Raw genomic sequence first — 13,449 nt, 5'->3', positions numbered from 1 at the left:
ATCCAACAGGAGTATGCCTCTTTTCAGAGCCTGGGGTCCAAATCCTTTAGACTGGAGACTTTCTGTCATCTCTTAAAGTTAATGTGAACAGCTGGATTTCCCACAATGTAGTCTGAAAAACTGCTTTTTGTTCTACATCTAGAGTTCTCATTAGAATACCCTAATTAAATTAGCAAAAAGAGTTTTTAAAATGTGCCTTTTTTCCTTTGTTATGTGTTTATTAGTTTTAAATCTACTGTCGTTAGTCTCGTGTGCTATATACTGGTTATATGCCATCTCTAGTGAAAATGACCTACTCAAAAAGTCCTGTTTGTCCTTGACCATGTTACACTGGCTCAAATGTTCTCCTTAATCAAGATCTGTCTGGACACAGAAATGTACCTTTTGTGGTATAAATTGCCTCTCCATACATTCTGACTGGGGTAAGAGTTCCTGGGTTGCTTCTTCACCAAACAAGTCTGATTCTCAGATTCTACTAGACAGGCTCATGTGGGTTCATCACCTTCTCCTCTGTTTAATTAATCTGATTGGTAACGTTGCCATTAAAAAACTCCTACTACCCGTTTTATTCTGCAGTTGCTGCTGGTTCTCGTTTGCTGTGCTCTTTCCGTGTGACTCACCGTTAGAGCTGTGTTCATTATTGGTGGAAAAAAAAGTTGTGAGTTCAGAAGGGCTTTCCCCTCCGCCTCGCCCCTGTTTGTAAATTCAACATGAGCAGGGCTTGTCTTTTTTCTGTTTGAATGTGGTGTTATGTGTAATTGAGTAGTTTGTGTGAACTAATGGTAGTCTATGGATTACTTGCAGGTTGGTCACTAGAACTGCCCAAGGGATTATTATGCATTTTAAGGGGAATTGGCATCCAAATCCTATTGGCAGCTTTCACAGTCTCAACAAGTAGATATTTGTGCTTTGTGATTTGCTAGGCACACCATGGGATTATTCACCCAAGTCACATGGTTTTAATTTTGTTCTAATCTTATGGGATGACCTAAACTTCATCAAAAGGTGTTCCATTATTCCGTTTGTGACCTGTTGACAAGCAGGTTGTGATTGGTGCCGATTTGTTCCCTGTTAGCAGTTGCTTGACTAATCTTTCCTATGAATAAAAATATATAGAGAGCTCTTCATAATGGCCAGGACGGTCTTTCCGGGGCACGTACTCCTGGGGATCTGTATTTGTGCTGGTATTTGTAATGCTTGTTTGCTTCCTGCAAATATTCTGGCAAATAAAATGTTGCACAACTGAATGTTTGTGAACAAATTAATAAAAAAAAAGTAGCAAATACTGCGAAGGGGGTGGTTGTGTTAAAACAGGGGGAGCTTGTCTCTGACAATTAAATTATTTGTATGTAAACATAATATAACCCTGTAAGCGGCAGCCTGCCCCTGCAGTTGAGAACCCTGTCTTCCACCACAGGGGGAGATTTGGCTGTGTACCCCACATCCTTCCATAGTTCTAGCAGCTGCTTCACACAAATGCTAGCCATGTGATGCTGCTGGTTCTAGTCACAACCTGTTCATAAATACTTGTTTTCTGCATTTTTGCTAAAACATTGGTTTTGCAGTGAATCTAGCCCCCAGCACAAGGCAAAATGGAAGGCTCTGCCCAGGTTTTTAGTGGTCATAGCCCAAATAGGATTGCAGCAAAGAGTAGCTGCTGGGATTGTATTGTGATTGTGAGGAGTGAACCTGGATTGTCAGAAGCGACAGGAAGTTTGATGCAGTTGCTGAACTAGGAAATCACCAAGGCCAAAATCCTCTTATCAGGATTCTCATCTCCCGTTAGCCATAAATTGAGTTCATGAATAGCTTCTTAGCTCTAAGGCCAGGAGGGATCATTGTGAACAAAGAGCCTGGCCCCTTGTATGACACAGGCCAGAGCATCTCACCTGTTGATTCCTGCATCAAGCCTGTCACTGCAGTTTGAGCCAGAGCATATTGCTTAGGAGGTCATCCAGCCTTGATCTAGAGATTACAAACGATGGAGAATCCACCACATCTCTAGGTAAATTATTCCAGTGATTAATTACCCTCCCTGTAACTCTGTAATCCCACCGAGGCATGCTGGTTTAACACAGGAGTGATAAGCTTTCTTATGTAAAAACCATCTTGCTAAAGCTGAAGAGGGGAAGTTTTTGAGGTTGGCTGAATCAAATCAAGTCCCTCTGCCCTCGCTTTCTCTTTCGATGAACGCTGCTTCAGTTTCTTTCCATTTCACACTTTCCATCATATCCATCCCTGTCCCTCACCCACCTCCCAATAGCTTCTGGTTTTGTCAGTCTTCCCCTGAGTGCTCTCGTCTTCTGCCTCTCCACATTACCTTGGGTATTGCATGATTTACATTTTCCACTTCCACTGTACCCCCTTTTCCCCCCTTGCAATGTTGCCTATGCTGCCCTAACCCCTTCCCACCCATGCTCATCCCACCTTCTGTGAGCAGGTAACTGTGTTGGCAACTTACTGTGAGGCTCACAAACTCTGTATTTCTTCAAGCCTCAGCTCCTGCAGTTGAGTTATTTTAAGAGATTCTCCTTACCTGGGCCTCATTCAGGCCTCCCACCCCGCTGAACAGCACATCACGAGGCTGGCATGCTGCTCTCAGCCTTCTTAAAATGGAGGTGCTTGCCATGGAGTCAGAAAAAATCTGTTTGAACGTACATGTCATACAAACAGTCATGTGGCCTAAATGTGATACAGGGAACAGCTGCATTGAAAACAGCAAGTACGGCAACAATCTGATGGAAGGTTTTATTTGCTTACCCTCTCTAAAGCATAAACACGTTTCTGTCTATTGATGATACATACAATAGGCACAGATTTGCTAGGCATTGCAGCCTCATAAATATTTACTTGGAGGGTAATTATCGAGGGGAAGGGGGGGGACACAGCATCTTTTCACTCCAGATGGTGCCTCAAGAAAACAGTTAACACATACAGAAGGGAGCCAAGCACAAAGAGGGAACAAAACAAGCAGGCAGGCAGCCTTCCAGTTATTCACCATTGTTCTGCGAGTTGTAAAAGCTAGAAATGATGTGATATTTCACGCCTCTAAAAACTCTTTCTCACACCTCCACTAGGCATTAGGGCCGTGGGGGACCTTCCATAGGGCCAAGTCATACATTAGGAAAATAAAATGAAAAGCTTCTCACTTCAACAGCTTATCTCACTGCAGTAGAATGCAAAGACATTCAGGGTCTAGAAGGATCAGAAAGCAAAGGTATCTACAGCGACTAGTGCTGATGAGAAACTGCCCCCTTGATTTAATCTAACCGGTGGTTTTCAGAAATAGCTTTGTAATCATAAATGTTTCTCTTCTAAGCCTCAGCAATGCTCACAGGCTGCATTCCTTGTTCTTCTGCCTGCCAACGGAGTTGCTGTTAGTAATATTTTGCAGACATTTTCACCTGCATTTCTCCACTGGTGATGGAGTGTGATGTGTGTCTTTCTGTGAGTAATGAGATGCGTATTTTAGGTCTGTTCATAACCCTTTAAAGAGTGGAGCTATAATTGATTTGGTTGTTGTGGAGGTTTTCTCATCTCTAAGTCGCTAAGTGCGCCTGCAATCCTCTATAGTAGTTATTAGCATCACCTTACATCCATTTACATGCTCATCTGTGCAAAGTAACTAATAAAACTAAATTGCACTACAGTAAACAGCTGTAATTAAAGGATTAAAATAGAAAGGAGTTAAAATAAACAGCCCCTACATTTCTTTAAAATATTGATTGATCCATAAACACCCCATATCCCGTACATTAGTGAACACTTTCATGCATATGCATATGCATATGTAGTTATGGAATTAGTCACTTTTCATATGCCTCTTTCATGCTTCCAACATGGATAATTTAGTGGTGACCTGATGGTTTGTGCTCTGTCTTAGGGGAAATCCAGATTCATGACTCAGGCTGTCTCTCACACACTGGTAGCGTTACAGATGTAACATTAACAAAAGGTGGATTGTGTTGTATACACCATAGGTTTCAGTGCACCTGGAGAGACAAACTACTACTACAGGGCACTTACACAGAATTTTCCTCCTTGGCTCTCACAGCACTTTACACAAAGGTAAGACAGCATTATTAGCGCCATAGTACAGATGAGGACACTGAGTCACAGTAAGTGACTTGCCCAAGGCAACACAGTAAGACTACATCAACCCTTGGAGCCGGGCATGTGATTCCCAGCTCAATTAGACATATCCACGCTATCTCTTATCAAGCTAGCCTGCTAAAAATAGTGATGTACACTCAGTAGCACAGGCGGTGGTGCATGGTACCATGCGCTAACCACCTCGAGTAGTCACCCATCGGTAAGGATATGATTTGTTCACGGAAGTCACAGATTCTGTGACTTTCCGGGACCTCCAGGACTTCTGGGGCAGGGCTGGATCAGCTGCCAGCCGTGGGGCTGCCCCTGAACAGCTGATCATTTTTATGTCAGTGGATAAGCATAATTCAAAGCTTTGTACGTACAGGCAGAGAGTAGCGTAATTCTATGCAGAGAATGACAGTGCATGGCCTGCTGGAAATTCACCTGAGTCCCTAGTAGCAATGAAAAAGCAGACAGTTTTCACTAAACTACAACAGTTGTAACAGACAAGCACTGGCATGTTGCTGTCCAGGCTGTTATACACAGAGTGCCTGATTCTTCTCATTCCCTTGCCAGCATAAACCAAAAATGCTTCTAGTGAAGTTAACTGAGCCACATTGGTGTATGCATGAGGAAAGTTCTGCCCAAGGACATTTTTGTGTTTCCCACCTGGCAGGCTAATGGAGCGAGTTTATCAATGAGACCTCATCATTTTTAGAGCATACACACTTTGAAATGTTTAACCCAGCAGCTGTGAAATGGGAAACTAGCAGTGAGGCCTCTTACAAAACCTGCACGGTGTCAGAAAGCATCTCTAGTGCTAGCCAAGCATCCTGCGGGAATTTCCTTGCAGCGTGAATACGTGCAGGTGTGTGAAACGTGCCGATTTTGGCATGTGCTGTAAACCAGCATCGCCTTGCTGCTCCTACAAATGACACATCCTGCTTCTAAACGGATGGTTCCCCTGTTTAGTGCACCTGACTGATAGCTCTATCTCTGATGTACAGACACGTATTATTACAGCTGGTCTCTAAGTGCAATACAGGCACGTGCAAAAGAAGTTGCTGAGCTGAAGAGAGAAACTGTTACAAACTCCTGTAGAGCTGAGATTTGAATCACTAACTTGATCCTTAGAGCCCATCCTTTTTAAAGCTTGACCACATTCCTATATGTATTGACTCTTTGCACATAGGTGAGAGATGTAATGGATCACACGTGTATTTGCTTCATTTGTAAACGTATATACTGCACCACTCTTCTCTGCACAGTGCATGCAGGTGGCAGGGAGAAATTTAAGACAGCAGTGGCCACAATTTCTTGTAAATAACGCAGCTGCTTAGCATCATTCTTTCATATTTCTGCGATGGCAGGAAGCAGGCAAGCTTTAACCTTTGCTCCTTTCCAGGCACACTTGCACTCAGCTATCCAGCTATGGATCATGGCTTTTTTACCTACACGAAAGCATTGTGGGTATCTTTGCTTATTGAGAACATCTCCCTTCACATTTTTGTTGTAGTTAGAAGATTTCAGCTCTTCTTTTTCAGTGATCTCTGCTGTTTTGAACACAGCACATTGCCTTCGCAGAGTGCATCTCAAAACCTTGTTTCCTTGCAGTTTCTCTCTGGGTGGGCGGGGCCATAGCCGTTTGCCATCAATAAATATGGTGCAGTTTTCTTTCTGAGTTTGATCATTTTCAGAAACAGAAGTTATGTTATTGCCTTTCAGACACTTCAGCTCTGGGCAGCTATTTTCTCTTTCCATTGTTCTTGAAGAGGGAAGTCTTGGAAAACTGAATACCTCAGCTAGATCTTGCTTCCGAGATGTGGCTGGATGGATTTCATCCCTCTTTTTGGTATCGCAAGGGCTGAAATGGCTATATTGTGAGTAATCTGTGCTAGAGTTTTCGCCATAAGCAGAATGCCTGTAGTGCTGTGTCTTCTCTGCTTGTGCATATAACTGTTCTAGTGGATCAGCCCTGGAACAGGGATATAGTGTTCCATCTTCAAGTACTAGACTAACTTTTTCTAAAGACATCATGTCTGAGAAGATGTGGGTCAATTTACACTTTGGAATTACTTTCTGTGTCACTGCCAGCTTTGGGAACCAGGGCACTCTTTGGAGTGTTTCTAATACCTTCTTGTCTTGGAACTCATGGTAGTTTTCAGGAAACACTGGAAAGGTGGGCCTTGCTAAATGGCAGATAGATTGAAGGTAGTCGTCATTGGAACAAGAATCTGAGTCAATAGAGAAGCTTCCAAAGCCTTTTGCATCACTGGTTAAATCTTCTAAAATATCCTCCTGGGTTTCACGTATGGTTGGGAGAGGCTTTAATATACTCAGTCGTATGCGGGGTGCCATTGCTGCAAAGAATATACAAGCTGTTATTAGCATATGCAAATGATCACCTATGTTGCAGGAACTTTGGTATTTCTGTAAATTTCATATGATCTCTTCTCCTCCTTGTAGTCAAGAAGTAAGCTGTAGTGTACCTGGGAACTTTAGAACAATACTGCTAGTACATCTTTATTTCAAGGGTTTCAGAAAGGGGTAATGAACAAAACATTCCACATGGTTGATTTGTCAGACGTGGTCAAGGACCAACAATTCAGTAAAGAAGCTCATGGAGCTGAAAATCCCTGGCAGTAACTTTATTCCTTTCTAAAACAACGCAAGGGAAAAACACTTAAACAATCAATAGAGTTTCACAATATCATCATAGCGCGGAAGAGCAAGATTATCAGCAATGGCCTAATGGGTACTCCTGCTGTGCTTACTCCTGTTGTGAGTAGCGCAGTATAACTGGGCAACTTGCCTGAGAAAGAAGTGCAAGATTGGGCCCTAGTTAATAGGGGAAATATCAGATATTAAACTGACATTACATTTGATCTTTTTCATAATGTCCAGAAATAATATATATGATGGTTCAAAAATGTCCTCACTTTAATAAGTTCCAGTGGCTTGTATAGTGCAGATTCAAGGGGCATAAATTCAGGTCCATCACAATTTGAGTAAAACATGCAGTTCTTGTATGTTTGGGGCTCCTGCCCTGCTCCCACCCAAGTCAGTGGGAATTGTTTATTAACTAGCATAAAATCTTAAGGATTGTTTCAGTTCTCCTAGGATTGTTTCCAGTTTAATTATCTGCTTAAAGCATTTTCTGGCAGAAATGATCATATTATGCCCTTGATCCAGTTCTTGACTATCCTCTAAATTTGTTTGTAGTGTTGTAACTGTGTTTTTCCCAGGATGTGAGAGATGCAAGGTGGGTGAGGTAATACTTTTATTGGACCAACTTCTGTTGGTGGAAAATCCAAGCTTTCGAGCTTCATAGAGCTCTTTTTCAGATCTGGGGAAGGTAACCATAGTGTCTTAGCTAACAAGTTGGAATACATGCTATAGGAGACTTAAAATGAATTGGGCAGGTAAGGGTTAGCAGACAGTGGGGCATATAACAAATTGTTGTAATGAGCCATAAAGCCAGTGTCTCGTTGAATCCATGGTTTTCATCGGCTGGCAGAGTTATGAATTTAAGTTCCCAGGCTCGCTTTATCAGATTTGCATGAGAATACTCTGTCAGAATAGTACAAGCTCCATTGTATGTTTAATACATAGCTAGGTATTTGTACGCATATATCATTTTCTGTATTGCTGGAAATAAATCCTGGCTTTGTTGAACCTCTACAGCAGCTGACCACATATAAAATGCAAATGAGCTGCTCATCCTCAGCACACAGTGTAGAAATTGCTGTGTACTATCATTCCTGATCTCTGGTTTTTATCTTAGGGACAATTGGAAAAGTCAACCGAGCCCAGCAATTGTTGAATTAAAATAAGTCGTGTTTGTTTAGAGCAGATGTTAGGTTTGCTTTTTACTTCCCTTCTTTTTCATCTGCTCTTCCCCTTAAAGCCCATAGGCAAGAACATTTGGGCCTGGTTTTGCTCCTGTTGGAGTTTTGCTATCGACGTCAGTGATTGTAGGATCAGGGCCCAACTTTTGAAAAGTGGGTGTTTTCGAGTTAGGAATCCACATGCATACTTAGGCACCTGGAGAAATGGCCTGGTGTTCAAAGGGGCTAGGCACCTGCAACTCCCATTAACTTCCTTTCTTGCTCCCATGGCCCACTCTCTCCTTGTCCCAGAACAAACAACTATCGGATTACGTGTTTCCAATGAAACCTTCAAATGGCATTGGGCTGATTTCAGATTTGCGATGCGTCTGCACAGCAGTTGGGCGGTGCTGTTCCCCGCTCAGGAAGACAGACGCACTAGCTCTGCTCCGGCTACCCCCTAAAAATAGCGGGGTGGCGTGGGCAGCAGCTCAGTTTAGCTTCCCATGTATGTACCCAGGGAGTCATGTGGGATGCTCGGGGGGGTTGGCCCAAGCCAGTGCTGCCACTATATTATTTTTAGGAGCTTACTCAAGCAGAGCTAGCGAGGGTATGTCTACCTGAGCTGGGAATTACACCTCTAAGCTGCTGTGTAAACACACGTACCCCTGGTCTGCTCCCTCTGCTTCCCCTCCCTTGCACGCTCACAAAGATACTGAACACAGACAGAGTCCAGCTAAAATCACACCAGCATCACAGTGCTAGAAAGCCACACAGAGGCCATGTGATCACGCTAAGCCTTGTGACCCACCGAGCCCCCTGATTAGGTGCAGGGTGGGAATAGCAATACCCACTGAACCTACAAATATGTGAGCTCCTCTGTGTCTAAGATCCCCAAAGGTTCACACACGCTAATTGCTGTGATCCCCTTTAAGCAACAATCCAGACAAAGGATGCATTTCAATACCAGCTTTTGAGGCACCCTCCTTTTTCCTTACCTGGATGGTTTTTCTCTTCTAGCTGGGTGTATTTCTAATCTTCAGTTTTCAGCATCTTTCTCTCTCCTTGTTTCCAAGACAGAAGATATGCTGTCTAAAACTGGACTGTGCATCAGGCTAACAGCTTCCAGTCAGCTGATTCTGCTGTTCTTTTGTTATTGTTGCTAAATATAGATGCCTGTATCCCTTGTATTTCCTGAGAATCCTAATTTGATAAATGCCTTATATTACCGGAAAGGCAGAATGGAATCAGCGAGGCAAGACAATGGTATTAAGAGCAAAACTGCCTCAACAGCAAATCCTCTTTTCTTTGGGAATGTGGTGATGATCAATTATAATGTTTTACATTTTACACAGTGTTAAAAGGTACGTGTATTGTTATGTACATGCCCTGGAGCCACAGAAAGAGAGCAGCTGTGTGTACATTTCACTGAGTGAGTGTGAAAATATTAGCAGTATATTGGTCTTGCTGGCTGCAGGGGAGGCCGAGGGAGAAACACAAGGGAACTGGTTACAGTTCCTGGAGCCATCCCAAGCTTTAGAAGAGCCTGTAGGCTGCACTAATTTATGCCAGCTAGCGAAAGATCCCAAGGGACCATCTGCCAGACGGGTAGCCAGAGCGCAGCATGCTCTGGTCTGCTCCTCCCACGCTGCCTGCGACAAGCTTGCTATGCTAGAGGTTGCAGGAGGAGGGGGGCGTAGGGTCATTACGTTGCCTCTATTCCCTCTGAGGAGGAGATGCAGACAGTTTCTGTCTTTTTTGCACTGGAGTGGCACAAAACAGACAGCACAATTTGGACAAAGGACCAGAGCACTGGACTGAGAGTTGAAAGATCTAGTTCTCTTCCTGGATCTGTCACTGACTGGTGTGCGACCTTGGACAAATCACTTCCCCTCTCTTTGCCCTCCTATGTTTTGCTTGTCTTGTCTGGTTAGCTTGTAAGTTCTTCAGGTCAGGGACTGTTTGCGTGCGTCTCCCCACCTGTAAAACACACTCACCAGTGGGTTTCACTAACAGCCCCTTCCCTTTGCTATTAACATTAATATAATGCTCAAACTTAGAATCAAAGACAAGAGGAACCAACTATGCTGTCAGCCGTGGCACAGTGATCCTTATTCCATGCGGCGCCGATCACCCTCAACTCCTATTGATGGATGTACTAGGTAGAAGTACTTACTCTGGTGGGAAACGACCCCTCAGCACTTTAGAGGTAACGCTTGGTAGGGTCCGGCCTCATTGTATAGTTTCCAAAACCATCTTGAGTTGTAAAGTGTCTTCCCTTGACTTTGTGTGGTGAGAGGAAAAACGTGAGGACAAACAACTAAAATAAACTTTCAGAAATACCCAATACTCTTTTTAGCAAATAAAAAATCCAGAGTGGAAATGCCAGAGAATTTGTGTGACCAACAAAGTGCTGATAGGCTTAACATGGTCAATCAATCATTATTAAGTTGATGGACAGCTGATTATAAGCAGCTATTCACCCGTATAGTAAAATGTCTCCAGTAGGAAAATCCTCTAGCTCCCACCTCAATTTCTGTGTCTTGATGTACGGCAATGGGGAGCTATTTTGTGCATTTAATCTGGCTAGGGGATAGTATTTCCCCTGTAACTGAACTCCCCGACAGGCTAAGCAACCAGCCTAATTCAGCTCGTTTACACCAGAATGAATCTGGAGTAGTTCCACAGATGTCTGTGGAGTTACTTCTGATTTACCCAGATGGAACTCGGAGTAAAATCTAGCCTACAGATATCTGAAACTCAGCAGTTTGTTCTTCAGAACTTTTTTACATTGTTATTCAGGGAGGACAGAATTCCAAGCAGATGGGTCTAAACCCATCTAGTTTATCATTACAGCTGTAAATGATCTTTTCAAAACAGGCAAACACCTGCCATTGAGATACACTAGCTTTATGATTTGTGAATCAACGGCTCCTTCTGCATCCCCATAGTCAGTCCCCTGACACATAAATGAATGAAGTAGTACTGATTGTATTTGCCCGTCAGCACTAACTATTCCAATGGTGGTTATGTGCAACTGGGGGAGTGAGAGGGAGGGTTGGGGAAAGACTTTCTGTCTTAGTTCAGGATCTCTTGTCTATCACTCCATCTACGGTACATTTTCAAACTGGATTGCCGTGAGATTTGTTTAGTTTAAGAGGGTTCCAAACTCTGATTTCCCCATACCACTAGCTATAGCCAGGATTAATTTGACCTTCCCTGTATAGGTAAAATGGCAAGCCATAAGTCATGTGGGCCCCAAATTCAGGAAAATACTTGAGCGTGTGCTTAAGTTCTATTAAAGTCAATGAGACTTTCCTGACTAAGGATGGATTTAGGCATGCTCTTAAGTGCTTTCCTGAATTAGGACCATGCAGCGTTAAACGCCATCAGCTTCAAACTGGCTTTTCTAGCTGACTTCTGCTCCACCTTATGTCAACAGGCTACACATCTATGAAGACTGGATGTGATTTTGAACCTGTTTTTGCCATAAAACTTATTAGGTAAAGCAACAGCGTTTTATAGGGAAAATACAGCATATGAAAGCTGGGCCTTGACTATGCTTTGTCTACCTCCTCAATACTGAGAGAGAGAATGTGTTTCCTAGTTCAGTATTTCTCAACTTTATCAGATTGGCAACCTCTTAATCAAAAATTGTAACAACTCCCTTATATTTTTTACTTTACTTCTATAGTGAATATATCAGTCATGATAAGCTTGTATGATTTGTGTATATTTTGAGAGAGTTTGACAAAGAATACTTGACTCGAAGGGTAAGGTGGTATGGGCATAAGCTGGTCTTTACTTTAGACCTTTTCTACATGGGGGAATTGACTGTTATAGCTATTCCAGTATAATTTAGCTATTCTTAAATAAATCCCCTGTGTGGACACTCTGATCTGGAATAAAAATGGTTTTATTCCAGAATGATTACTTTGCTTTGTGAGTAGAGTAATTATTCCCCAGTAAAGTATACCCAGAGGTAGCTATTCTGGAATAACTACTCTGATCAATTTCCACAGACTAGACAAGCCTTTGGAACTTTCTACACCTTGTGACTACCCGGATTATCTTTTGTGACCCTCCTGGGGGATGCAACCCCGTGGTTGAGAAACACTACCTTAGATGGTTACAAATACACTGAATACTAAGGGACATTCAATGTATTGTCTTCAAATGGCAAGAATAGGCATAAAGAGCTACCAGTAATTTATAGCGAAAATTTCCCCTCCTGGCTTTGCAAGGATAGTAATTACTGTAGAATGGAAAACTCAGAATACATGTACATAAGCAGATGGGTTACAAATGCCCAGGATAGTCTCTCAATGAGACTAGCCTGAAACGGGGTTGGGGGCATAACAAATGCCTGTACATGTTGTTCCTTTTTATAGAGTTCTCCTGATAGGTATTTGTTAATGCAGACATCACTGTTTCCTGCTGCACCCTTACCCCTTCTTGGAAGAACCATGGCCCAATCCAGCAAACAGCTAACCATCGGACTGCTCCCACTGATCTCAATGTGATTATTTTTGTGAGCTTGAGGGACTGACTTGTGTGAATAAGGGTTACAGGTCAGGTCTCTATGTGACCTGAGCTCTGCACAAGACTGTGGAGACACTACAATAAAGTTCCTCTTTGCCACTCTGACCCACAGTAAAAATATAGGTTTAAAACTTTTCAGATCAAATGTTTCTTATTAAAATATCAAAGCACGGTGCTTTGTTTATTCCAGCTCTATGATGATATTGTAGTAAAATTACATTTGCTCAAACCCAAGAATATTGGAATAGTTATTTAAATCCTGTTCAACCAGTCTGTTCTTTGCGATCTTTTTTCCTATTTTTATTTTATTAAATGTTTTCAGTGTCTGTCAACTGTTTCTTTTGAAAATACCAAATTATATACATAAATATTTAATATTGCCCTCTCCTTGTTCAGAGAAACACTTTATTTTTCTTTCCCTTACCTTCACCACAGCCCTTCTTTTGTGTTTCTTCAAAAGATTGTCCAAAAACTAACAAGGTTGAACTTATGAAAGGCTCTCCGTTTCTTCTTGAAAGTGGCTGCTGTTTCTCTTGTGCCCTTGTAAAGAAAGCTTTGGTGTGACCCCCCCACACACCTTGTAATTCTGTATTTATACTTCAGAGTGAATGCAATAAATCAGCATTCCTGTGTGCATGAAAACCATAACGGACTGGAGTTAACAATAAATAAAAACAGCAGAGAGAGCCGTGCCTGTGCCCCGGAGTGCGTAACTAGCTATTGGTCCTGCAGAACTTTGTCAGAGTCTTTAGAGCTAAACTTTCAAAGTGGTCATTGATTTTTTTTGGGGGGGGTGTCTCCATTTTTGGAAGCCCAATTTAAAACACCCTGGTGGCCTGATTTGCAGAAATGTGGAGTTCTAGTTAACTAGAATGCTAACCAGATAGCTCTCATTAAAATCAGTAGGATCTGCAGATCCTCGGACCCTCTAAAAAAGATCGAGTCTTCACTGGCTTATTGAATTGTAGGACTGGAAGGGACCTCGAGA

General features: G+C 42.5%; 1 protein-coding gene across 1 annotated transcript; it reads right to left on the bottom strand.

Moving 5' to 3' along the window:
- Positions 1–2,741: 2,741 nt before the first annotated feature.
- LOC137165294 (uncharacterized) lies at positions 2,742–13,016 on the bottom strand. Its single transcript, XM_067566506.1, has 2 exons — positions 12,886–13,016; positions 2,742–6,452 (listed from the first exon to the last, which is right to left on the bottom strand). The coding sequence occupies exon 2, from the start codon at positions 6,448–6,450 to the stop codon at positions 5,443–5,445; it is 1,008 nt and encodes a 335-aa protein (XP_067422607.1). The 5' UTR covers positions 6,451–6,452; positions 12,886–13,016; the 3' UTR covers positions 2,742–5,442.
- Positions 13,017–13,449: the final 433 nt, after the last annotated feature.

Source organism: Emydura macquarii, unplaced genomic scaffold (assembly GCF_026122565.2).
Source record: "Emydura macquarii macquarii isolate MOO-44397 ecotype Brisbane River unplaced genomic scaffold, CSIRO-AGI_Emac_v2 contig_2768, whole genome shotgun sequence".
NCBI lineage: Eukaryota > Metazoa > Chordata > Testudines > Chelidae > Emydura > Emydura macquarii.
Note: the sequence above shows the minus strand (reverse complement) of the source record. Positions and strands in the feature narration are given on the sequence as shown.